The sequence below is a fragment of the Xenopus tropicalis genome, chromosome 2 (assembly GCF_000004195.4).
Source record: "Xenopus tropicalis strain Nigerian chromosome 2, UCB_Xtro_10.0, whole genome shotgun sequence".
Taxonomy (NCBI): Eukaryota; Metazoa; Chordata; class Amphibia; order Anura; family Pipidae; genus Xenopus; species Xenopus tropicalis.
In genome coordinates this window covers 171,675,595-171,700,688 of record NC_030678.2, presented here as the reverse complement: position 1 = coordinate 171,700,688, position 25,094 = coordinate 171,675,595, and the positions used below count along the sequence as shown (strand labels likewise).

The window sequence follows — 25,094 nt, the reverse complement described above, 5'->3', positions numbered from 1 at the left end:
CCAAAAAACTATTGCTATGTCAGGCTATAGATTTATTGTCACTTTTTATTATTTAATCTTTCCATTTAGTCCCTATTCATATTCCTGTCTTTCGAATCACTGTCTGGTTGCTAGGTTAAATTGAACCCTAGCAACCAGATAGCTGATGAAGTTCCAAATTGGAGAGCTGCCAAACAAAAAGCTAAATGGACTGTTCTGCCCCCAATAAGGGGTAATTATATCTTAGTTGGGATCAAGTACAGGTACTGTTTTATTATTACAGAGAAAAGGGAATCATTTAACCATGAAATAAACCCAATAGGGCTGTTCTGCCCCAATAAGGGGTAATTATATCTTAGTTGGGATCAAGTACAGGTACTGTTTTATTATTACAGAGAAAAGGGAATCATTTAACCATGAAATAAACCCAATAGGGCTGTTCTGCCCCAATAAGGGGTAATTATATCTTAGTTGGGATCAAGTACAGGTACTGTTTTATTATTACAGAGAAAAGGGAATCATTTAACCATTAAATAAACCCAATAGGGCTGTTCTGCCCCAATAAGGGGTAATTATATCTTAGTTGGGATCAAGTACAGGTACTGTTTTATTATTACAGAGAAAAGGGAATCATTTAACCATTAAATAAACCCAATAGGGCTGTTCTGCCCCAATAAGGGGTAATTATATCTTAGTTGGGATCAAGTACAGGTACTGTTTTATTATCACAGAGAAAAGGGAATCATTTAACCATGAAATAAACCCAATAGGGCTGTTCTGCCCCCAATAAGGGGTAATTATATCTTAGTTGGGATCAAGTACAGGTACTGTTTTATTATTACAGAGAAAAGGGAATCATTTAACCATTAAATAAACCCAATTGGGCTGTTCTGCCCCCAATAAGGGGTAATTATATCTTAGTTGGGATCAAGTACAGGTACTGTTTTATTATTACAGAGAAAAGGGAATCATTTTGAGAAATTAGAATAGTTTATAAAGGATTCTATGGGAGAAAAGAGCAGTATATACCTATATGCACCCTGTACACCTTTGTTCAACATGATCACAAAAAATGATGAAAACTTATTCTGCCTGATGATTTATTTAGAAATAAAATTGTTATTGCTATAAGGCACTAATGGATAATTGTTTTTGTTTGTACCTTCTAAACAAGGTAATATTAACAAGCCTTTCTGTTTTGCCAGCTTCAGGTAGTATGTTATGTTTACAGATAAGGAGGAGTTATTTGTATGAGAGTTTCTGTCAGTTTGTAATTTGAAACAACTAATGTACCTCTAAGGGCGAAAACAGATGGGGTGATTATTCACGGCGACTCACCACGACTAAAAAGACTAATCGCAGCGACTAATTGCTGTGTAAAGTCTAGAAATCTTAGCGACTGCACAGTACAAGTCGCAGTAATTTTTAGTGGTGGCAATTAGTCACTGCCACTGGAATTTAAAAACCGGATAACAGTTGGCAGAAAGTATGTTCAGCTCAGGCCCTACTCACTGGCCCCGTGTTAAACAAGGTGCTATTTTTTACATTTATTTGCCAGAAATGTGACTTTATTTGTTATGATTTGTAATATTCTCCTACCAACTTTTTTTCTTTTCTTATAGCGTTTTATCCAGTATCTGGCATCAAGGAATACACTGTTTAACTTAAGCAATTTCCTGGACAAAAGTGGGCTGCAAGGTAGGTCTCTCCTTACATTCTGCTGCTGTTCATGGGTAAAGGTGGCCATACACGCTAAGATCCGCTTGCATGGTGAGGTCGCCAAGTGAGTAGATCTTCTCCCGATATCCCCACCTACGGGTGGGCGATATTGGGCTAATTCGGTCATTTGGGCCTGGGGCCAAACAATAGAATTAGACACGATAGGTATAGGCGTATAAGCTGATGCGGTCCCCGATCCGACTAAATCTTTTAACCTGCCCGATAAATATCTGCCCAATTTCAGGCCATATATCGGTCGGGCAGGCCCGTTGGTAGTGCCCATACACGGGCCGATAAGCTGCTGAATTAGTCTAAGGGACCCATATGGGCAGCTAAAATCGGCCTGTGTATGGGCACCATGGAGAAAAGGGGAGGGGGAGTATTTCAGTGCCACATTAGGGATGCACCGAGTCAAGGATTTGGTTTGGGATTTGGCTAGGATTTCACTTTTCAGCAGTGCCTGGCCAATCCGAATCCATCAAATCATGTGACTTTGCGTCACATGAACGTGGAAGTTGAACATTTGCAAATTCAGATTCGGTGCATCTCTATGCCACATACATTTGTTTAAGGGTTAAGACACATGGAGCTACTAGTAGCAGCTACTTTTTCACGGCTACTAAGGGCAGTGGCAGACGGGGATATTAGTCGGCCCGCAATTCCATCCCACCAGCAGGAATGTAAATCGCATGGGATGGCATACGCATCAGTACGATTATCCTTGAGGGGAAACTTTAGGAGACTTTGGCAAATCATAGCGAAGCTTATGCCATCCCACCGCGATTTACATTCTTGCCGGTAGGATGGCATTGCGGGGAGAATAGTTGCCTGCGGCAAGGAAGATTTGTCACGTGGCGACTAGTCTCCCCATCTGCCACTGCCCTAAATGCCAGAAAATACCCTGCCTTAGGCCTGTGGCACACAGGGAGATTAGTCGCGGGCGACAAATCTCCCTGATATGACATCCCACCGGCGAGAATGGCGGGATGGAATACGCGATGCCGAAATAGCGGAAGTTTCCTCTCGAGGCAACTTCGGCAATATCGGCAAATCGCCGGCGCCGCGTATGCCATCCCACCTGCGACTTACATTCTCGCCGGTGGGATGTCATATCGGGAAGAATAGTCGCCAGCGACAAGGGAGATTAGTTGCTTTAGAGTGTCTTCACTCTAAAGGTTATAAAGGCCACTGTGCATGGGGGGACTGGTACCTTTAGCAACATTAATAATCTATATTTTAACCAGGGTTGGAACGTAAACGCCAAAGATTGCCTTCCACTGCCCTTTATAAGAATTTTCTGAAAGTCTTCATGCCAGAAACATCTGGGAATTCTGGACTGTGTCCTAAGGCTACTAAGGAAAAAGTAGGCAGCCCAAGGCAGGCAGTGAAAGGGCTTCGCAATCCTTACACTAGTGCTTAGTACAGAGCAGTACCCATGTTGTACCCAGTAATAACATCTTTTGCTACATGCTCTGACGCGAGATATCCCTTCTATAGTGGCTTTATAGTGAGCCATAGAGAGAGATACTCAAGATATGTCCCACTTTTGCATCTTTATAGTATTATAACACAGTAGGAGGGCTATGGTAGGTGATAGGGCAGCCAGCCTGGGACAGTGTCTGATTGGGCAGGGCTAAAACTACAAGCCGAGCCAGTAAATCAGGGCAGAATAAGCAATGGGATAATTAATGGATCTTGAGGAATAAGAGAGCCTGTTTTATTCAGTGTTTTAATGTAATATATTACAAATACATTTTAAATTGATTCACACACAGAGTGTTTATCTGGCTCTGTTTATAATAGGAACAATCCCATTTCCCTGAAATCCTTGTCTGTCCTGCTTAGTGCTCTGTAGGGTATCCACAGAACTGGCTGTTGGGAAGATCTGCTGGAACAGAGATGGGAGGCAATTGTTTAGATCCTCCATGCATTTTTATGTGACCCCCGGGGGCCTTATATAGAGGCTAGAGCCCAGGCAGTACTATATATTGTGCTGAGCAGCGGGCAGAGTATGAATGGTTGTTTAATTAAGCATCAAAATAAACTCAATTCAGCTGCAGTTACGGAGTGTTACTGAGGTGTTAATGGGTTTTCCCTTGAGATTATTCCCAGTTCTGTGGAGTTGCCATTGTAATATTGATTTGCTATTTTCTGTCAGTACTCTCTTCCATTGCAGTTATAAATGGGCAGGATGTTTAACCCATTAACCACTCTGCGGTTTAACTATGTACATGATTAGTGTTACCTGCAATTAGCAGTCAGGAAACCATAAAGCTAAATGGCTTTCTGTTATCTGAAATAGATAATATTCACATGCTATCAGCTGAGAAGCAGAAAATCCCTTGGGTATAATGTATGGGATCAGGAGACCTCTTATCCAGAAAGTTCCCTAATATATAAAGTTTCCCATCATTTTCCCATGCTGTATAATTCTTTGATTTGACTGATTCTTTATCTCTAAAACAGTACATATAAACTGAACTTGATATTACGATAGCATAAATCTACGTAGGAGGCGTAACATTCCTCTGAATTATCGACCTGATACTTTTCATACCATAGCGATTGGTCGTTGAGTCAATCGAACAGAACATTTTGGTCGGATAACGATATCTGCCCATTTGTGATGTGCAGGGTCAAGATTTTCTCAACGCACACTTGACCTTAAACCGGCTAGTCCCCTCTATTTATAGACCCGCGCCTGACCCACCCACTGCTGATGTCACAAAAGGGGAGGGGCAGGGGCGGCATGCACCTATAAATAAGAGAGCCGGAACTGGGAAGCTGACAGTGTTGAAGGAGATTTTTGTTGATCAGTCATTTGCACTTCATCTGGAGATGCCTCCTTGTTTATACTCTGAGATATCTGCATAACACGTCGCCAGTGGGGAGAGCAAGTAGAACCAAAACCACCCGCAACCCGGAAATCTTGTGCAGAGGCAAACCTACGGAAGTTGGGCCGGCCCCCACATCACTACTGCACATGTATTGTGTATCTGACAATATCCATGGGGGACCTACAGTGCATTTCTGGGGCATGACTTTTCATACAATTGTTGCCTGGGGATTATCCAATGGCCAAAACCTGGTCTGATTTTTTTATTTTTATGACTTATATATTATAAATTGATATCCTACAATTTCAGGCTGAATGTTAGTGCTCACTCCATGCATCTAGCAGTGGTTGGGTCCCTGCCACAAGTAATGGCAGCCGAATACCATGCCTTTTACAGGTGCAGGGATCTTTCCTTAAGCAAATAAAGTGCATTTCTTGCATAATAACTGCAAGTGATCACATGATGCAACTGTCCGTCCCGTACCAAATAAAGTTGTGTATTTTGAACAGTTATAGTGAGCAGTCCTCTCAATCAGCCCTTAATTTTTTTTTTTATATATAATATATAGAATGTGAATTATTGTTACTGATAACAATATACAATAATACTGTGTGCCGTACACTAAATACAGGGCTTCTCTTCCCCTAGGATACGACATGTCTACGTTTATTAGGCGATACAGTCGGTACTTGAATGAAAAGGCAGTTTCCTACAGACAAGTTGCTTTTGATTTCACCAAAGTAAAAAGAGGGTAAGGATTTTATTATTATTTCCGTTACCTTTTTACCTATGTGTAACTTGAATCCATGCTGTGATAGTTTAGTATATGGATACCCTGTGCTGTAAGAGAGATAAAACCATTTAAAGTGACAGTAACACTACAGTTGGCCTGCAGTGCCGGTGGAACATAGGGATTCAGGTTGCTAGTACTTTATGGAAGTATGTATGTATGTGTGTATATGTTTATTTATAAAGTGCTACTTATGTACCCAGCGCTGTACAGTAGAATACATTAAGACAAACAGGGGGTTATTAAGATAATAATAGATAAATACAAAGTATAACTATAAATACAAATAAATACAAGATACAGTTGCAATAAGTTAAGAGTCAAAGACACAAGAGGAAGGAGGTCCCTGCCCCGTAGAGCTTACAATCTATATGGGAGGGTAACTTACAGACACAAATAGGCAAATATAAGTGCTGTAGGTCACAGTGGGTGCCCAGCAATCCCATTGCCTTAAGGGTGAAGGCACACAGAGCTACTAGTGGCAGCTACTTGTCATGGCTACCAAAACAGAGAATGCTGATCATTTTACTGATAATTGTCTCTACGTGTGTTTAGCAGAGGCAATTCTCAGTATTGTCTATGGCAGGGGATTTTCTGGAGTTTAGTAACTGTGACAAGTAGCTGCTACTTAGTAGCTCTGTGTGTCTTCACCTTAAAGGGGTTATTCATCTTTCAGTTAACTTTTTGTATGACACAGACATTGAGATTCTGAGACAAGTTGCAAAACATTTTCTTTTTTGTGGTTTTTCATTTGGAATTTCAGCAGCTATCTGGCTGCTAGGGTCATGTTTACCTTAACAACCAGGCATTGGTTTGAACGAGAGACTGGAATAGGAGAGATACTGAATATAAAGATAAGCAATTAGAAATAACAATAATAGAAGAACATTCTGAGCTCACAGGCAAAGGTTTTGTGAGCTTGTATGCATGATTGTAATTAAGCTTCATCCGTCCATATTGGGTTTTTAGCCTTCCGGATAATAGATCCCATAAAGCATTGCTTTCATAGAATTGTGTAGTTTGGGAAGTGGTTGATACAGGACCCCCCTATATTTTAATATTGACCAAAAAGACCATCATTATATTGGGCCTTGAAATTTCATTGTATCAGAAAATTTAGACTGATGGTTTTAAATTTTTTTTTCCTTCCAGGACTGATGGAGTGATGAGGACAATGAGTACAGAAAAGCTACTAAAGACAATGCCCATTATACAGAACCAAATGGACGCGCTGCTTGATTTCAATGTAAGTATTTTACTCATTTGTCTCAAGGTCCCCGGGTCCTCCATACATCTGCTCAGTCCCCTATGGGACCTGGTATTTATTCTACTGTCTGATGTTGTTCCCTTACCCGGCCTGGTGAATAGGTACACTGAGTGCCTGCACACACACCGTTTATTTATGTAACATCCTGATTCTTAACCTTGGATACCCAGATGTTTCTGGACTGCATCTCTAAGCACTTTGTAAAGGAACACTCTCATGGGAAAACATTTTTTCAAAACCCATCAGTTAATAGAGCTTCCCCAGCAGAATCCTGCATTGTAATCTGTTTTTCCCATGGGGCTGATATCCCCCCCTCACCCCCAGCAGCCGATCAGCAGAACAATGGGAAGGGAGCAAGATAGCAGCTCCCAGTAGGTATCAGAATAGCACTCAATAGTAAGAAATCCAAGTCCGGCTTGGGACTCCTCCAGTTACATGGGAGTAGGAGAAACAATAGGTTAGCTGAAAGCAGTTCTAATGTGTAGCGCTGGCTCTTTCTGAAAGCTCAGACTCAGGCACACTTTACTGCTGCGCTGCAAGTTGGAGTGATATCCCCCCCCCCCCCCTCATTCCCAGCAGCCGATCAGCAGAACAATGGGAAGGGAGCAAGATAGCAGCTCCCAGTAGGTATCAGAATAGCACTCAATAGTAAGAAATCCAAGTCCGGCTTGGGACTCCTCCAGTTACATGGGAGTAGGAGAAACAATAGGTTAGCTGAAAGCAGTTCTAATGTGTAGCGCTGGCTGAAAGCTCAGACTCAGGCACACTTTACTGCTGCGCTGCAAGTTGGAGTGATATCCCCCCCCCCCCCCCCTCATTCCCAGCAGCCGATCAGCAGAACAATGGGAAGGGAGCAAGATAGCAGCTCCCAGTAGGTATCAGAATAGCACTCAATAGTAAGAAATCCAAGTCCGGCTTGGGACTCCTCCAGTTACATGGGAGTAGGAGAAACAATAGGTTAGCTGAAAGCAGTTCTAATGTGTAGCGCTGGCTGAAAGCTCAGACTCAGGCACACTTTACTGCTGCGCTGCAAGTTGGAGTGATATCTCACCCCCTCACCCCCAGCAGCCGATCAGCAGAACAATGGGAAGGGAGCAAGATAGCAGCTCCCAGTAGGTATCAGAATAGCACTCAATAGTAAGAAATCCAAGTCCGGCTTGGGACTCCTCCAGTTACATGGGAGTAGGAGAAACAATAGGTTAGCTGAAAGCAGTTCTAATGTGTAGCGCTGGCTGAAAGCTCAGACTCAGGCACAATGCACTGAGATGGCGCCTACACACCAATATTACAGCTACAAATACATTTGTTGGTTCAAGAATAAAGGGTTAAATGGCAAAGGGAATTATTTGCTGTGTAACAGTGTCATTTAGAAATAAATAGTGCCCCATAAATATCATGACAGTGTCACTTTAACATACTGAAAAATGGTATTTAAAACCTGCCCGGTAGATACCTGGCACAATTCATGGACCAATAAGCTGCAGACTGCATGGAGAAGCCAAGCCAACAGCTTTTATTGGCCCACTTTAACATTGGATTTGCAGATTAGCTTTTATTTATTATGCCGGTGCCTCATGTAATTTTTTTTTGTTTGTTTACAAAAACCTTTTGATTGTAATCAGTGAGACGTGGCCTCCCCCAGGAGCAGCTCCTACTCCATAGACTGGTGGCTTTATTAATGTGGTTACAGTGCAGAGATAACAGGAGACAGACTCTATTAAGTAGGAAAATAACAGCTCTTTCAACTTACACCTGAACGGATCCTGTCCTTACTTTGTGTTCCTTATTGTACATTTCCACTCAGTGCCAATGAAAAGCCAAGGTAATGTTACTGCAATCTCTTGCTTTGGTGCAAGGCACCCAGGGGAGTCTGAGCAGCGACACCCACCCATACTGGGAGCTGCCTAATAACCCCCCCAGCTACAGTCAAATGGCCGGTCAGCCTGTGAGTGCAAGCCTGCTGGCCGAGTCCGAGCTGCACCCCCTGGGGAATACACAGCTTGCTAGAAGGGGGGCCCCTGGGGTGATATTGTGGCGTTCCTCGAAGGAAAAAGATCTTAGTTTTTAGGTTTCGAATTCAGTTCGGTATTCGGACCAATCCTTCAGGGTGGGTTCAGGAGTTCGGCTAAACCAAAAAAGGTGTTCGGTGCATCCCTAATTGTGTCCCCCATATACAAAGGGATACCCCATAGGGCTTTGTCTCGCAACCTTCTCCAGACGCTGCTGTGGAACTACTTTCTAGTCTTGTGTCTCGTTTGCTCCAGTAACAGCTCATTGGTGCGCGGGTAAGAAGGAGATTGCTGAACTGCAAGGCTTCAAATGCAATGTCAATATAGGCCCCATTTAAGGGAATTTACCTTTAATTTAACTTTAATATGCTAGAGTGACCAATACCGAGCAACTTTTCAATAGGTCTTCATTATTTATTTATTTCAGTTTTTTTCAATTATTTGCCGTCACCTTCTGATTCTTTCCACATTTCAAATTTGGGTCACTGACCCCGGCAGCCAAAAAACGATTGCTCTGTGAGGCTCCAGTTTTATTGTTACTTTTTATTACTTACCTTTCTACTCAGCCCTCTCCTATTCATATACCAGTCACTCTCTCAAGCCACTCCCTGGTTACTAAGGTAATTTGCACCCTAGCAACCCAATAGCTGTTACATCTCCAAACTGGAGAGTTGTTGAACAATAATTGAAATAATTAAAAAAAAAAAAAAAAAAAACTACAAATAATAAAAAATGAAGACCAATTGCAAATTGCCTGAGAATATTACTCTGTACATCATACTAACAGATGACACGGTGCCTTCATGCATTTCCTTGTTCTGTCCCTCTAGGTTAATGCCAACGAGCTGACAAACGGGGTAATTAATGCTGCCTTTATGCTCCTCTTCAAAGATGCCATACGACTGTTTGCTGCATACAATGAAGGGATAATTAATTTGTTAGGTGAGTATGAGTAACGTGTGGGTGCTGTATGCATCTTGGGTTTCATCGTTTAAAGGGGAACTTAAGCCAAACACAACTTATACATATACAGCAGTTAAAAATATGCAGCCTTTTAATGATGATTAATGTAGAGATGCACTGAATAATGAATCCAGTATTTAGTTCGGTTCAAACTGAAATCATGTGACTTTTGGTCATGTAAACACGGAACTTGAACTTTTTTTGCACGCACAACAAAATTTAACCCTTCCAGAAGGATTCGGAGGTTCGGCGGGATCCAAAAAATTCAATGCATCCCTAGTTTAATGTAATATTGTGGTTTGGAACAGTTCCCTAAGCCCCGCCCCCTGTTCCCTAAGCCCCGCCCTCTGTTCCCCTGCTGTTCTGGCTGGCTACTTTGTGACTCAAATAAAATGTAACAGTAGTCCCCTCCCCTCAGCCTGCCTCCTCCCAATCCCACAATTCCCTGCTGCACACGTGATGTCAATAAGGAAAGGAACATCCCAGTGCAATGCATTGTGGGTTATGTAGTTCCTGCATGCTGTCTGTAAGCTGTGGGGAAGTTGTTACAATCTGTAACATCAGTGGTTTAGTCCCTCCTCCCCTGCCAGGATTACAAATGATGCAGAAAGAGTAGAACAGTTTTGCAGCTGGATTTCAGCCTATAAACATGGGATTTATTCCTACTGTTTGAAGGAACAGATTACAGGGATAGGGATATTAGGGGTTTCTGTGAAATTGTTATTGTAATTGCCCCTTATTAGTGAGGTTGATGTAACGAGGCTGTTTTCTGTCTCTAGAAAAATATTTTGACATGAAGAAAAATCAGTGTAAAGAAGGCCTCGATATCTATAAGAAATTCCTGACACGGATGACCCGGATTTCCGAATTCCTGAAAGTAGCAGAGGTGAGTCTAGTAAAATTCTTGGGAAGGCTTTATTTAGTTCAATAAGTTATTTGCAGTTGGTCTTCATTTTTTTTATTTGTTTTGGTTTTTGAATTATTTAGCTTTTTACCCCAATATACAGGCAGCATTTTATTTGAGAGACTGGAATATGAAAAGAAAGATAAGGGGGCTGAAAAGAAAGATGAGGAATAAAAAGTAACAATAAAACTGGAGCCTCACAGAGCAATAGTTTTGGCTGAGGGGGTCAGTGACCCCCTATTACAAAGATCGAAAGAGAGACAAGAAAGCAAATTAGAAAATGTAAGACCGATTAAAAAAAGTTGCTAGGAGTAGGCCATTCTATAACTTACTAAGCGGTAACTTTAAGCTGCACTGCCCCTTTAAGGGAAATACTGGGAGTACTTGGCAGTAACCGGCAGTTTCCTGTGTCCCTGCGACTCATCGGGGAATCATGGCCATTGCATATGGCTGCCTGTGTTTGGCGCCCACGGCCCCGCTATTTATAAGCCTGCTATTATATTCATAATGTTCCCTATTATGGTGTGCGGCTTTCTGTGCATCGGAATGTTTGCTTTTGTATATCTTACCGGGTTTGTTTATGGGAGCAACGTTAGCAATAACCGTACAAATGGCAGACTCTGTGCCAGGCTACACTACCTGTTTATGGAAAACTAAAAAGTTGGCCGTTGCCATGGTCACCACTTGAGTATGGAGGGGAAAACGGACAAATAGCAGGTCACCTTGAAATAAACTTTGGTGCAGAGAATGCTATTCTGAGACCATTTGCAATTGGTCTTCATTTTTTATTTTTTGAATTATTTAGTGCTGCAGCGTTTAGTTTAGAATTTCAACAGCTATCTGGTTGCTGGGGTCTGGTTTAACCTAGCAACCAGCCAGTGGTTTGAAAGAGAGATAGGAATGTGAATAAAAGGGGGCCTAAATAGAAAGATAACTATTACAGAGTAACAATAACAATACAATTGTAGCCTCACAGAGCAACAGTGTTTGGCTGCCGGGGTCAGTGACCCCTATTGGAAAGCTGGAAGGCCTGAACCTGCAACAGGAACCACTGTGGCTTCACACTTGTATGTTCTTATATTTTAAACTCATTTAGTGTTGTTTGTAATTTCAGCAAGTTGGGATCGATCGAGGAGATATACCTGATCTCTCTCAGGTGAGCAACAAAAGCCTGTGTAACTGCAATTATGGGCTTGGGTGGGAGTTTGTGGGGAGCATGGGTGGGGTTTGTGGGGAGCATGGGTGGGGTTTGTGGGGAGCATGGGTGGGGTTTGTGGGGAGCATGGGTGGGGTTTGTGGGGAGCATGGGTGGGGTTTGTGGGGAGCATGGGTGGGGTTTGTGGGGAGCATGGGTGGGGTTTGTGGGGAGCATGGGTGGGACATTGGGGGGGGTTGGGGACTTATATTTGTTGGCAGGGCCCTCTACCCAGGTAACCAGAGGGTTAATCTTGACTACTTACTTAGTTGCATGGGGCCCCCTTCTTTCCTGATGGCAGCCCTGTTGATAGGTGTGTGTGTGTGATGGATGGGAGCTGCCATATTGTTTCCATTAAACCCATCACTGCACAAACACAGGAGCTGCCATGTTATTTATGCTTAGGTGTAGCAGCATGAAGAGCAAATACGGTGATTATTTGGCATTGCTCTGTGTGGATAATCTTCATATTAAAGGATTACAAAGTATAATTCCTGCTGCATATTAGTATTTATTCCTATGGGTGACGTCTGACATGCTACCAGCACCTCATATAAAGCTTTTCTTCCTTACTATATGTGCGTATGGAAAATGATTCCCCTTTATTATTATATCCTGTGTTTCCATGACTGTGCCTCTCCTTTTGGGGGTTACGGTTCAGTATATTTAGGGCTGGGATTTTCCCATGACCTTGCTATGGCCATGCTAGTACCTGTATGTTCCAAATGCTGGCAAATAAATGCCCTTTGCTGCGTGCATATCTCTCCTTATCTGCTACAGGCTGGCCCTGACTGACGAGCAGAGGGATAAAGGACTAACAAGGTTCATGGGAAAATATTTTTCTAAGAAATTTTTAGATCTGCTAATAGATTGCTAGTAAAGTGCTCCCATAATGCACTGTGTAGCCAAGCGCAGGAATGCCTTCTGGATCCCATTCTCCCTCACCAGCGGCCCGGCCAGCACATACAGAACATTTTTGGAGTATCTGCCCAAATGGCTGCTTTACAGCTGCACAGGCAGCAAATGGCGGAGCAAGTGAAGATGTTTTACCCATTAATACTGCTCTGATGTGTTTCCAGGCAGAGAGGGTCTAAACCAACACTTGTGTATTGGGCCCAAGGGAAAACCTGTATATATGTGTCCTGGAAAGCTGTTTGTATGGTCCTGAGATCTATAGAATACTGTCAGTATCCCTACAATTCCATTAAACGCACATTTAGAGCAGAATATATTGGAAGGAATTCCAGATATTTAGCAGGCAGGAGGCGGCCATTCATTCCCCACTCCTCAGCTGGAACCTCTAATCCCTAATGTTCGCTTTTGGCAGGAACTCGTAGGCTGGGATTAATTAGTGTTCACCAATCTGTTATGGAACCTCAGAAACATAGTGTGGAAGGCAAAGCTGCTGGTTGTTCAGATTGATCTATAGTCTGCCCTGTGGGTATTACCCCGTGCGCTGTATATATATAATCATATCCTTATAAACAGCATCTTCCCATGTCAGATGCTACATACAGTAGGGGTACATTATCCCTTATAATACATGAGTGATACTCAGAGTTCCCTGTATAACTCAGCCTGCAGCCTTGTGCCTTTATATGGGCACAGAACCCCTCAGTGACTGCTAATATCCTTATCATTTACAGTAGGGGGTACATTATCCCTTATAATACATGAGTGATACTCAGAGTTCCCTGTATAACTCAGCCTGCAGCCTTGTGCCTTTATATGGGGGGCACAGAACCCCTCAGTGACTGCTAATATCCTTATCATTTACAGTAGGGGGTACATTATCCCTTATAATACATGAGTGATACTCAGAGTTCCCTGTATAACTCAGCCTGCAGCCTTGTGCCTTTATATGGGGGGCACAGAACCCCTCAGTGACTGCTAATATCCTTATCATTTACAGTAGGGGGTACATTATCCCTTATAATACATGAGTGATACTCAGAGTTCCCTGTATAACTCAGCCTGCAGCCTTGTGCCTTTATATGGGCACAGAACCCCTCAGTGACTGCTAATATCCTTATCATTTACAGTAGGGGGTACATTATCCCTTATAATACATGAGTGATACTCAGAGTTCCCTGTATAACTCAGCCTGCAGCCTTGTGCCTTTATATGGGGGGCACAGAACCCCTCAGTGACTGCTAATATCCTTATCATTTACAGTAGGGGGTACATTATCCCTTATAATACATGAGTGATACTCAGAGTTCCCTGTATAACTCAGCCTGCAGCCTTGTGCCTTTATATGGGCACAGAACCCCTCAGTGACTGCTAATATCCTTATCATTTACAGTAGGGGGTACATTATCCCTTATAATACATGAGTGATACTCAGAGTTCCCTGTATAACTCAGCCTGCAGCCTTGTGCCTTTATATGGGCACAGAACCCCTCAGTGACTGCTAATATCCTTATCATTTACAGTAGGGGTACATTATCCCTTATAATACATGAGTGATACTCAGAGTTCCCTGTATAACTCAGCCTGCAGCCTTGTGCCTTTATATGGGCACAGAACCCCTCAGTGACTGCTAATATCCTTATCATTTACAGTAGGGGGTACATTATCCCTTATAATACATGAGTGATACTCAGAGTTCCCTGTATAACTCAGCCTGCAGCCTTGTGCCTTTATATGGGCACAGAACCCCTCAGTGACTGCTAATATCCTTATCATTTACAGTAGGGGGTACATTATCCCTTATAATACATGAGTGATACTCAGAGTTCCCTGTATAACTCAGCCTGCAGCCTTGTGCCTTTATATGGGCACAGAACCCCTCAGTGACTGCTAATATCCTTATGGGAATATTTCTGGATAGAACGCAGTGCCACTAATAGCACACATTAGATTTGCAAATTGATATTTTGCTTGCTAATATGAAATAAATGGGTGCTAGGGGGTTTTATTGCTATAATATGGTTAGACTTCCTGTCTTTGCAGGCTCCTAGCAGTCTACTTGATGCTTTGGAACAACATTTAGCCTCGCTGGAAGGGAAGAAAATCAAAGACTCGACAGCAGCGAGCAGGTATGTGTATGCAACACTGAGGCACCAGAATCCTAGCTGAGAGTGTACATGGCCCACCCTTTCCTCATGTTCCTACCCGCTAACAGTTTATTGTATGCCGCCATATCCCACAGGGAAAATATTGTTCCTTTTCAAGTAGAAGCAGGATTAGCAGGTTCCCTGGCTCTTTGTTCTGCAGCCCCTCAAATGGCTCCATAGTGTAAAACTGCCCAGCGGTGACGTTGTAATGGTAATATTGGTGTGTAGGCGCCATCTCAGTGCATTGTGCCTGAGTCTGAGCTTTCAGCCAGCGCTACACATTAGAACTGCTTTCAGCTAACCTATTGTTTCTCCTACTCCCATGTAACTGGAGGAGTCCCAAGCCGGACTTGGATTTCTTACTATTGAGTGCTATTCTGATACCTACTGGGAGCTGCTATCTTGCTCCCTTCCCATTGTTCTGCTGATCGGCTGCTGGGGGGGGGATATCACTCTAACTTGCAGCGCAGCAGTAAAGTGTGCCTGAGTCTGAGCTTTCAGCCAGCGCTACACATTAGAACTGCTTTCAGCTAACCTATTGTTTCTCCTACTCCCATGTAACTGGAGGAGTCCCAAGCCGGACTTGGATTTCTTACTATTGAGTGCTATTCTGATACCTACTGGGAGCTGCTATCTTGCTCCCTTCCCATTGTTCTGCTGATCGGCTGCTGGGGGTGAGGGGGGGGGGATATCACTCCAACTTGCAGCGCAGCAGTAAAGTGTGAGTGAAGTTTATCAGAGCACAGGTCACATGGCTGTGGCACCCTGGGAAATGAAGAATATGGCTAGCCCCATGGGAAAAACAGATTACAATGCAGGATTCTGCTGGAGAAGCTCTATTAACTGATGGGGTTTGTAACAAACATGTTTTCCCATGACAGTAATAGTCATCCCTGTATTAAGACTTGCCTTTTAGCACTACTGCCGGGATAGGCCACGGCTGATTTGCAGTACCCATTCTACGCTTACCTTCTTGCCTATATAACCCGATAAAATATTCATCTCCAGCAGGAAAATGACTGCTGAAATCCATTAAATCCTAGATGGATGTTGCAGAAGGGAGTGCTGAAAGGAAGCCACGTATCTCCTTCCCGCTTGGCTTAAAACACACTGTGGAATTTTTGCCAAGGAATTCTATGAAATATGCATGAATTCTAATTGATTTTAGCTTTCGGAGCTCTTGTATGGCTGGTTATTTGCAAACAGAGGAATAGTGGGCAGTGTTCTTGGCTATTGATTTCTTTTCATGGTAGAAGGAAAGGGGGGGGGGGGGCGGATCAGATAGGATCTGTGCCACTGTGACAGAATGCTCTGTTATACAGATAGCTAGAATCTCAGCCATAAAGCAGGGCAGGACTGCTGCTTACAATGGGGGGATCAGATAGGATCTGTGCCACTGTGACAGAATGCTCTGTTATACAGATAGCTAGAATCTCAGCCATAAAGCAGGGCAGGACTGATTGTGATCTTTAACTACAGACAGGACCAATGTTTCCTAGTAGTATTTGTTGCTATATAAATAGCCATAACTCAATAGTGTGTGTATAAAGTGTAAGTGACACTGTGTGACAGTTCTCTGCCATCCAGGGGTAATTGTTTACATATGTTTAATATAGGGCAACAACTCTCTCAAATGCAGTCTCATCACTTGCAACCACGAGCCTGTCGCTCACCAGGGTGGACGAAAGGGAAAAACAAGCGGCTCTGGAGGAAGAGCAGGCACGTTTGAAAGCTTTAAAGGTAAGGTGCGTCGGCCATCATGTGGCCCCTGTGGCCCTATTGAATTTGGGCTGAGCTAGGATTAGAGGTGCAGTGATGGGCAAGCTGGGGCCCTATAGATGTTAGGAACCTGAGCTCCCAGCATTCCCTGCTGGACATAATGAATCTGTGCCTCCCTTGTACTATCTGGGATACTGTGTGACTGCTTCTGACTGAGATTACGGGATATTTTCTTCCATTCACTTTTTTCCTGTGTCCCAGGAACAGCGCGTCAAAGAGCTTTCAAAGAAACCTCACAGCACCTCCACAACCGCCTCCTCCCCAGTGTCCTCCACAGCGGGCAGTATAAATACCACGGCAGCTATCGATATGTTTGCAACCCCTACTTCTCTAAACAGGTACCAGCTTTCTAACTCACATTGGAAGAAAATAATGATTATAGATTGTTTCATTAAAGGAGAAGGAAAGGTAAAAAGCTTTGTAAGAAAGGTCTGTTAATACAGCCATAAGCACTGAGAGTCCTCTATCAAAAGAAACACAGGATTTCTTGTTTCATTTTTTGTCAACATGTTCTTCTGTGTCAGACTTTCTGCTCTCAGAAAGATCCTTCAGTGCAGGGGCATGAGTCTGCTCTATTTGCTCCTCTCTCCCTCCCCTTTCTTCCTCCCCTCCCATCAATATTCGCTACCAGGCAGAGCTGCAGCACAGAAGCTACTGAGACCAAGCTAAAATGGCAGCTGCTATCTTAAACACACAGATGGAGATACTAGGGCTGTTACTCGACTATGGTGAAGCTTTCTGCTTTCTAGCTTGCACTGTTGTGGTGAATCTATTGGCAATAAAATGCCTTTGCCTTTAGGCCAATATCCCATGGGGAGATTTAATCACTTTGATTTTTAAAAAGCAAGTTCCTTTGCTCGTCTTTTCCTAGTGGGTTTTACTTTCAGCGATTCCAGTAGGTTTGAATGACAGTGCTTTCTTTGTAACATTGCTCAAAAAAGGGTCTCATAGCGATTCGGAGCGATAAGCGATTTGAAGAAGCATTGTTGGTTTAGGTACTGGCCATCTATATTCTTCTATATGTAGAGATAAAACAAGCGAATTGTCGCTGGAACGCGCTTTTTAAAAGTCGCAGTGACTAATCTCTCCCTGGGACATTAGCCATGATTTGGAACGGATTTAGATTTATTTTTTTTAACGGCAATTAAAAGGAGAAGGAAAGGTAAAATCTCAGTAAGCTTTATCATAAGGTCTATGTAAATACAGCCATAAGCACTCACAGTAATGTGCACTGAGTCCTCTATCAAAAGAAACACAGGATTTCTTGTCTCTTTTTTTGTAAACATCATGTTCCAGTGTCTGACTTCCTCTCTCAGAAACATCCTAACTTCCTGAGGCCAGAGTCTGCACATCTCTCTCTCCCCTCTCCTGCTCCCCCTCCCACCAGAATGCTAAGAACTTCCTCCCCCCCCCTCCCTTAGGAATGTGTGATCTCAGCTATAATGGCTAGAGACTGCAGGAAGGAAGCTACCTAAAATGGCAGAAATCTTCTAAAGCTGTTTGCTCAGGTATAGTAATGGCTTCTGCAGAATAAATACGGTGTTCTATGTGGCACTAATGTGGCAAATCTATTGGCAGTAAAATGCCAAAATGACTTCCCTTCTCCTTTAAAGGGCAACCAACAGCATGAAGTATTTGTTTTTTTGGAATCCAAGCCTGATCTGAGACTTGTAATTTCATTGGTGTAAAACACAGACGCTCCAGATGTCGGTGTTATTCTGGCGCATGTTGTGTTTTCTGCTGGTTGGGCAAAGTGTTTGGGCAGGGTGGGATGGGACCTGTCCCTCGAGCAGATAAAGCAACGCTTGTCTCCTACTTCCTCAGCAAGCTGTCCAATGACCTGCTCGACATGCAGCCAACTTTCCAGCCAGCTGTTCATCCGCTCTCTGCTGTGCCGCAAGTAGCAGGTTCCTGGGCAGGTAAGCCCTCTTCTGCCCTCTCTCCCTTTGCCTTATTCTCACCCTATTTCATCCATCTAAGGCTAATGCCACGGGTGGGGGCAGATAGACACAGGCTGAGAATGCCCATTACATTGGGCTGGGTGCAAGCATCGAATCGGAGTTTTGCCTGAATCTGCAGTTTTGTGCTGAATTCCACTTGGTGTGCCTGCCCCCGGCCCAGGGTAATGGCTCTGTAACTGTTGCAAACTTAGGTGAGCCTGTTGATTTTTTTTCTGCTTTCAGTTTAAAGGGGAACCACAAACCACATAGTGCCAGAAAAAGCTTACGTGCTTGGGGACAGCAGCCACTGGGTTAGCCGAGAATCATGGGAGCTATAGTCATATATGTAAATGTATTAAAATTATTCAAATGTTATTGAAGCTCCTCCCTGCCCCGTAAATAGACCCACTGGTGCTTAGCCAATCACTTGTTTTCCTCCAAGAGTCCCCTAGACTTGTGTGTCCTGTTCAGGCTGAGCATTGCACTGTACCTGGCAGTGAGTGGGTTAAATACTGCATGTACTGCTTGCCTGCAGTAAGGTGTTAGTAAATGAAAATAGTGCTTATTTGTCAATGGAGCCAAAGCTGCCTTGGGATTAATGGTGTAAACAAGGAGTTGTTGCATTTAGCGCTGGTGTCTCTTTAATAGACAAAGGTTTGGTCACTCTCACCACCTATGGGCCTCAGACCTCAACTTGCTTAAAGCTGGCCATACACGCACCAATGATATTGTAGGAAACCTTGTTTTGTACGATATTCGGTGCGTATATGGCGGCTCGAAGAGGCGACCGCTATCACAAAAGGCTACGGATATTGGTCGACTCGTCGATCGGCCAGGTTAAAAGATTTTGATTGGACGTCATTGAAGGCACCTGAGCAAAATCTACGCCAAAGGGCTGTATCGGCAGAAGGAGGTAGAATTCCTATTGTTGTGTACCTCCATATCTGACGATTTTGCTCTGAATGACAGTGGAGGGTGGGAACGAACTTTCGTGCAACCAATGGTATTTAACCCACCCACTGCCAGGTACAGTGCGATGCTGCATTTAAATAGGGCACCATTTAATTCTGTCTGTAGTTACCCAGGCTTAAGGTGGCCATACACCTTACAATTACAATCTTTCCTGTGACCATTGGTCGTTCATACCCTCTACTAACGTTCAGGGCTGAATAGTCTGATATGGAGGTAGAACAATAGGAATTCTACCCCTATCTAACGATTCAGCCCTAAACGCAGCCTTTGTTTGGGCACCTACAACTGCTAGTAATAGTCTCTGAGTGTGAGAGTTTGAGCATAGAGCATATAAGCTGTATCAGCGCCAGACTGTACGGTAGGACCTGTTTCTGCCACAGAGACATTAATCCCTCCGTTCACGCTTCTTCCTTTGGAACTGAAATAAACAGGAAGCTTTATCTGATTTGCTGACTGCAGCATTAAACGGGAAGTGACCATTGGCACGCGGGGTTGCTCTGTCACCCCTTCCCAAAGGGCAGGATCATTAACCCCTTTCTAGCCCGCAGCGCACTAATACTGAACAAAGTTCTCTCTAGTAAGAGATTGATTAACTATTACCAGGATTAAGACAATAAGCTATTATATACCTAAGGGAAACTACACCCCCAGAATGAATACATAACCAACAGACAGTTTATATTATATTAAGTGGCCTATTAAAGAATCTCCCCAAACTGGAATATATATATCAGTAAATATTGCCCTTTTACATCCTTTCCCTTGAGCCGCCATTTAGTGATGGGCTGTGTGCCCCCTCAGAGATCAGCTGACAGGAAGTGATGCAGCTCTAACTGTAACAGGAAGTAGTGTGGGAGGAAAAGGCAGAACTCTCATTGGCTGATTGGGGTATAGTTTTCCTTTAACCTGTTTTATAACACTGTGTGACACTCGCTGTGTGTGTACAAAGGCAGAGTTATAGACAGGAAAGTACCTTGTACATTAGTTCAGCAAAGGTAGATTCAGTATCTGGAAGTGATATGAGATATGAGCAATAAAAGAAAATCCTGGTACTTTCTGCCCTGTGGCCACACACAGGGGAAGTTCCCACAAAAGGGAAAGTATTTGTTCTTCATGGACCAGGGATGTGCTGCAGGGGTTACTAGGGCTGGGATTCCAGCAGCAGATCTAGAATACTGTGTTTTAATTTATTATTAACTTTTATTTATAAAGCGCCAACATATCCCGCAGCGCTGTACAATAAGTGGGTTTCATACATTGGGCATACAGAGTAACATCAGTAACCGATACAAGAGGTGAAATTGTTACTAATCTTTCTGTTTAGGCCTCCTGTTTGTCATATCTAAACACTCGTTTCTGGGATCAGTGGCCTTAGCAACCATTTTGGAACTGCAGTTCCAAAACAGCTACAGAACAAAACAAAGAAAGAAAATTAAGATGAGCTGAAAGAGTTACACTGAGGGGATTCCTATTGGCTAATCAGACCAAACTGCATGCCTGCGTTGTTTCTCTGTCTCTACTACTCCTACTAACCTCTCCGCTTTCTATTGCGTGCGCAGATCCTTTCACCTCTGAAGCTGCTGATGATTCCATTCCAAGTCTAAATCCTTTCCTCAGTAAAGCTAGCGAGGGTGTCCAGCTACCTGTCGTATCTACCGACTCAGCTAATTATACCGCTAAGACACCTAGCCATGAAATATTTATTGGTAAAGTACTGCGGGCTTGCTTGTATCCTCTCAGTATGCTCAGTACTACTGCCAGGCAGCGTGGCTCCAATGGCACCCGTGTTTGTTTAGAGAGATTTCTCCTGGCTAAGGTTGCCGGGAGTTAGACAGATGAGGGCATCGAAATTTATAAATGCTTGGTAATTCCTTTCCTCATTTCCTCAGCCCATTCTCCATATGGCTGGAGAAGGACTTAATGAACTCTAGAGCAGTATTAGAGGGTACAGATATGGCACAGTTTTACTATGCTTGTATCACTTCAAAAAATAGATTTAAAGCAATACTGTCATGGGAAAACATGTGCCCATCAGTTAATAGAGCTTCTCCAGCAGAATCCTGCATTGTAATCTGTTTTTCCCATGGGGCTAGCCATATTCTTCATTTCCCAGGGTGCCACAGCCATGTGACCTGTGCTCTGATAAACTTCACTCACACTTTACTGCTGCGCTGCAAGTTGGAGTGATATCCCCCCCCCCTCACCCCCAGCAGCCAATCAGCAGAACAATGGGAAGGGAGCAAGATAGCAGCTCCCAGTAGGTATCAGAATAGCACTCAATAGTAAGAAATCCAAGTCCGGCTTGGGACTCCTCCAGTTACATGGGAGTAGGAGAAACAATAGGTTAGCTGAAAGCAGTTCTAATGTGTAGCGCTGGCTGAAAGCTCAGACTCAGGCACAATGCACTGAGATGGCGCCTACACCCCAATATTACAGCTACAAATACATTTGTTGGTTCAAGAATAATATTGTAAATGGCAGAGGGAATTATTTACAGTATTTACCCTGTATTCCATGGTGACACGGGTGCTGTAAGTGGGGATATACTGTGCCTTGTTTTTCCTCGCTCTTGCTAACCCCTTTCTATTGCTTTTTTCTGGCTGAACTTATCAGATTCTTTCTGTGGTCCACAAGGCTACCCTAACCCATCCCATTTCCGCAGTGAGCCCTCTACAGTAGCTGGTCTATATGGAGGTAGGTATAACTCGGCAAAGTGGAGATGTTTGATGTAGAGAGTAATATTCTGAGACAATTTGCAATTGGTCTTCATTTTTAATTATTTTAGTTTTTTAAATATTTCAATAACTGTTCGGCAACTATCCAGTTTGGAGTTATAACAGTTATTTGGTTGCTAGGGTCCAAACTAGCTTAGTAACCAGAATGTGATTTGAATGAGAGACTGGTATATGAATAGGGGAAGGGCCTGAATAGAAAAACAAGTTGTAAAAAGTAACAATAAAACTGGAGCCTCACAGAGCAATAGGTTTTGGTTGCAGGGGTCAGTGACCCCCATTTGAAAGCTGAAAAGAGGCAGAAGAAGGAGGCAAATAATTAAAAAAAACTACTAGAAATAAATAATGAAGACCAATTGAAAAGTTGATTAGAGTTGGTCATTCTCTAACATACTAAAAGTTAAATTAAAGGTGAAGCGCCCCTTTACCCATTTAGAACACTTGAGCTGTATATAGAGTATGTGCATATTGCTAATAAGTGGGGATGCACCCAATCCCGGATTCGGTTCGGGATTCAGCCAAATCCCAAATAGCATTTGGAAAGGGTTAAATTGCCAGGTGAAAACATTTTCGCTGTGATTTTTAACCCCTTCCAATCCTAATTAACACATGTTAATTGGGATTCGGCTAAATCTTTGTGTGGGTTCGGTGCATCCCTACTTATAAGGCCAAACCAATGCAAGACTTCCAGTATTAGTGTGTATATACATGTTACTCCCCCCCCCCCCCTTCATACATGTGTATATATATATATATATATATATATATATATATATATATATATATATATATATATATATATATATATATATAGCTATATATATATATATATATAGCTATATATAGCTATATATAGCACTGCGGCTATCACTTCCAGTAGGAAAGAGGGACTTGTAATGCTTCCATAGAAGAATGCTGCAGGGGTTAGAAGCCCTCAGACAAGCGGATACACAGACACAAAGTGACACACAGTGCAGGAATCCGTACGTGTCTGTACAAATATGAGGCACCTAGATAAGGACTTGGAGAAGACAAGTTAAAACTCATATTTGTGTTCAAAAACAATAAGTTACACATTGAGATTCAGTATGAGTCTAATTTACTGAGGCACAGATAATACTCACTTATACAGCAGCTTCCCACAATGTGAGTGAAGGAATAGAAGGTTCCGGTGCTTTTCTGCTCTGCCTTTCCCTGCGCGTTCCACTCTCCTGTATTAAAGGAAAACTATACTTAACCAACAGATTATATATATATATATATTTATATTGTGACATGCTGAATGCCTGTACACGCAATTTTGGGGGAATTAGCAATGGCAGGCAGGCAGGCAGAGGATCTGGAGCATAGAGACAGGGACACCTCATCTTCAGGCAAAACTCAGGTTTATTCAGGGCCAATTCATCCCAACAGAAACATAAGTCCATAAATATACAGTTCAGGGTTTTGATATGTCCCTCCTTCAGGGTTCTCACCTTCCAGGGTTGGTTCCACACTCTGGAACACTCAGGCGTCACATTAAGCCTTGCTGAGCCCTCTCAGCACTCATCCATCTGGTCAGAACTCCCTCTGCTCCCTGCTGTGGCAGGTGGCACCCCCAGCCCCTCTGGGAGTTCCTAACACAGGCAGCCCTCCTGCTCTGTGCCCTGCTCTGAGAGTGACCTTCACTCACTCAAGGTTCAATTCCAACTCCCCCCTGTGTAATCACACAGCCCTCTTTATTGGCTGCTCACCTGCAGCCCAATCAGGCAGCTCCCTACAGCTGGCCAAATCAAAACCTTAAGGCTGATGCCACACGAGGTGTAGGGCTGAAATTTTCGGCAAGCGGAAAAACGCTTGCCGAAAATTCAGCCCTACGCCAGCTACTTGTGCCTGCACCCGAATGAATGGGATACGCTTGGGTGCAGGCACATGTAGCCGATATACGCATGAAAACGCAAGAGAATGCAAAGTCTCGCGTTTTCATGCGTATATCGGCTATATGTGCCTGCACCCAAGCGTATCCCATTCATTCTGCTTGCCGAAAATTTCAGCCCTACGCCTCGTGTGGCATCAGCCTAAAGGGAGATTTACTCCAACACAGCATTACCTGCTGTAAAACCAGGCTACCTGTATCCCACCTTAAACACTGGTGGAAATACACCAAGTAATAATCTTTCCATTACACCTCTCACTATATATATATATATATATATATATATATAAATATATATATATAAATATATATATATATATATATATATATATATTGAAGGGGGGGGGCTGGTGCGTGCCCGGTGATCTTGCTGTGAGGCCCAATAACTAGGCAGTAGTATTTCATAAAAATTATGTGCTAAAAAGTCAGTATTTCAATTGGGGGGTCAGTAGAATTTATACATAAGTTTCTTTTAAAGTAACATAGGTTTTTGCATTAGTTACATCATTTGTGTAAGTGCAGGGGCCCCATGATGCTGCTGCAGGGCTTAATAACTAGTCAGCAGTAGTAATTACAATAGTACAACTAATGAATGAGCTACTAAGGTATATTAAACTGCCCCCAACAAACTGACTGACTTAAGTCTTTTTAATTCATTGGGGGTCATTGGGGTTTGTCCCTGCAAAGCTTCTCTGCATTGGCTTTAGCTTTATACACAAATAACATTTCCAGAGTCCAATAGCCGTGCCCTTTGCACCGCTCCAGCCAGTGCTTATGATATTAGGCTTATTTGCCTCTAATCCCTCATACAAACCTTGCCGCCATTGCTTCCTGCTTGCCTGGAAAGGCTTTGGCCCAAGCCCAGTATGAGAGCTCAGCAGTAAATATAACAGGGAGTTTGCCAATTCACTGCTGATATTCAGTCACTACTAAATAAATCTGAATAAAACACACATTTTTATGTGAGCCCTTGCACCAGTAGTGATCCATTGAATGGCAGGTTCTCCCTGGTGCGTTGGGTGAAATGCAATCCT

At 43.1% G+C, this 25,094-nt stretch overlaps 1 protein-coding gene across 12 annotated transcripts in view; it reads left to right on the top strand.

Moving 5' to 3' along the window:
- picalm (phosphatidylinositol binding clathrin assembly protein) overlaps positions 1–25,094 on the top strand; it is a 59,196-nt gene that overhangs the window by 19,857 nt on the left and 14,245 nt on the right. For 4 of the 12 annotated variants that reach the window (XM_031895761.1, XM_031895763.1, XM_031895764.1 and 1 more), the window contains exons 3-14: positions 1,602–1,677; positions 5,184–5,286; positions 6,478–6,571; positions 9,432–9,543; positions 10,344–10,450; positions 11,583–11,624; positions 14,619–14,704; positions 16,339–16,462; positions 16,703–16,839; positions 18,326–18,420; positions 20,973–21,119; positions 22,027–22,107. In XM_031895761.1, coding sequence (XP_031751621.1) covers positions 1,602–1,677; positions 5,184–5,286; positions 6,478–6,571; positions 9,432–9,543; positions 10,344–10,450; positions 11,583–11,624; positions 14,619–14,704; positions 16,339–16,462; positions 16,703–16,839; positions 18,326–18,420; positions 20,973–21,119; positions 22,027–22,107 — 1,204 coding nt within the window. 12 annotated transcript variants of the gene reach the window in all.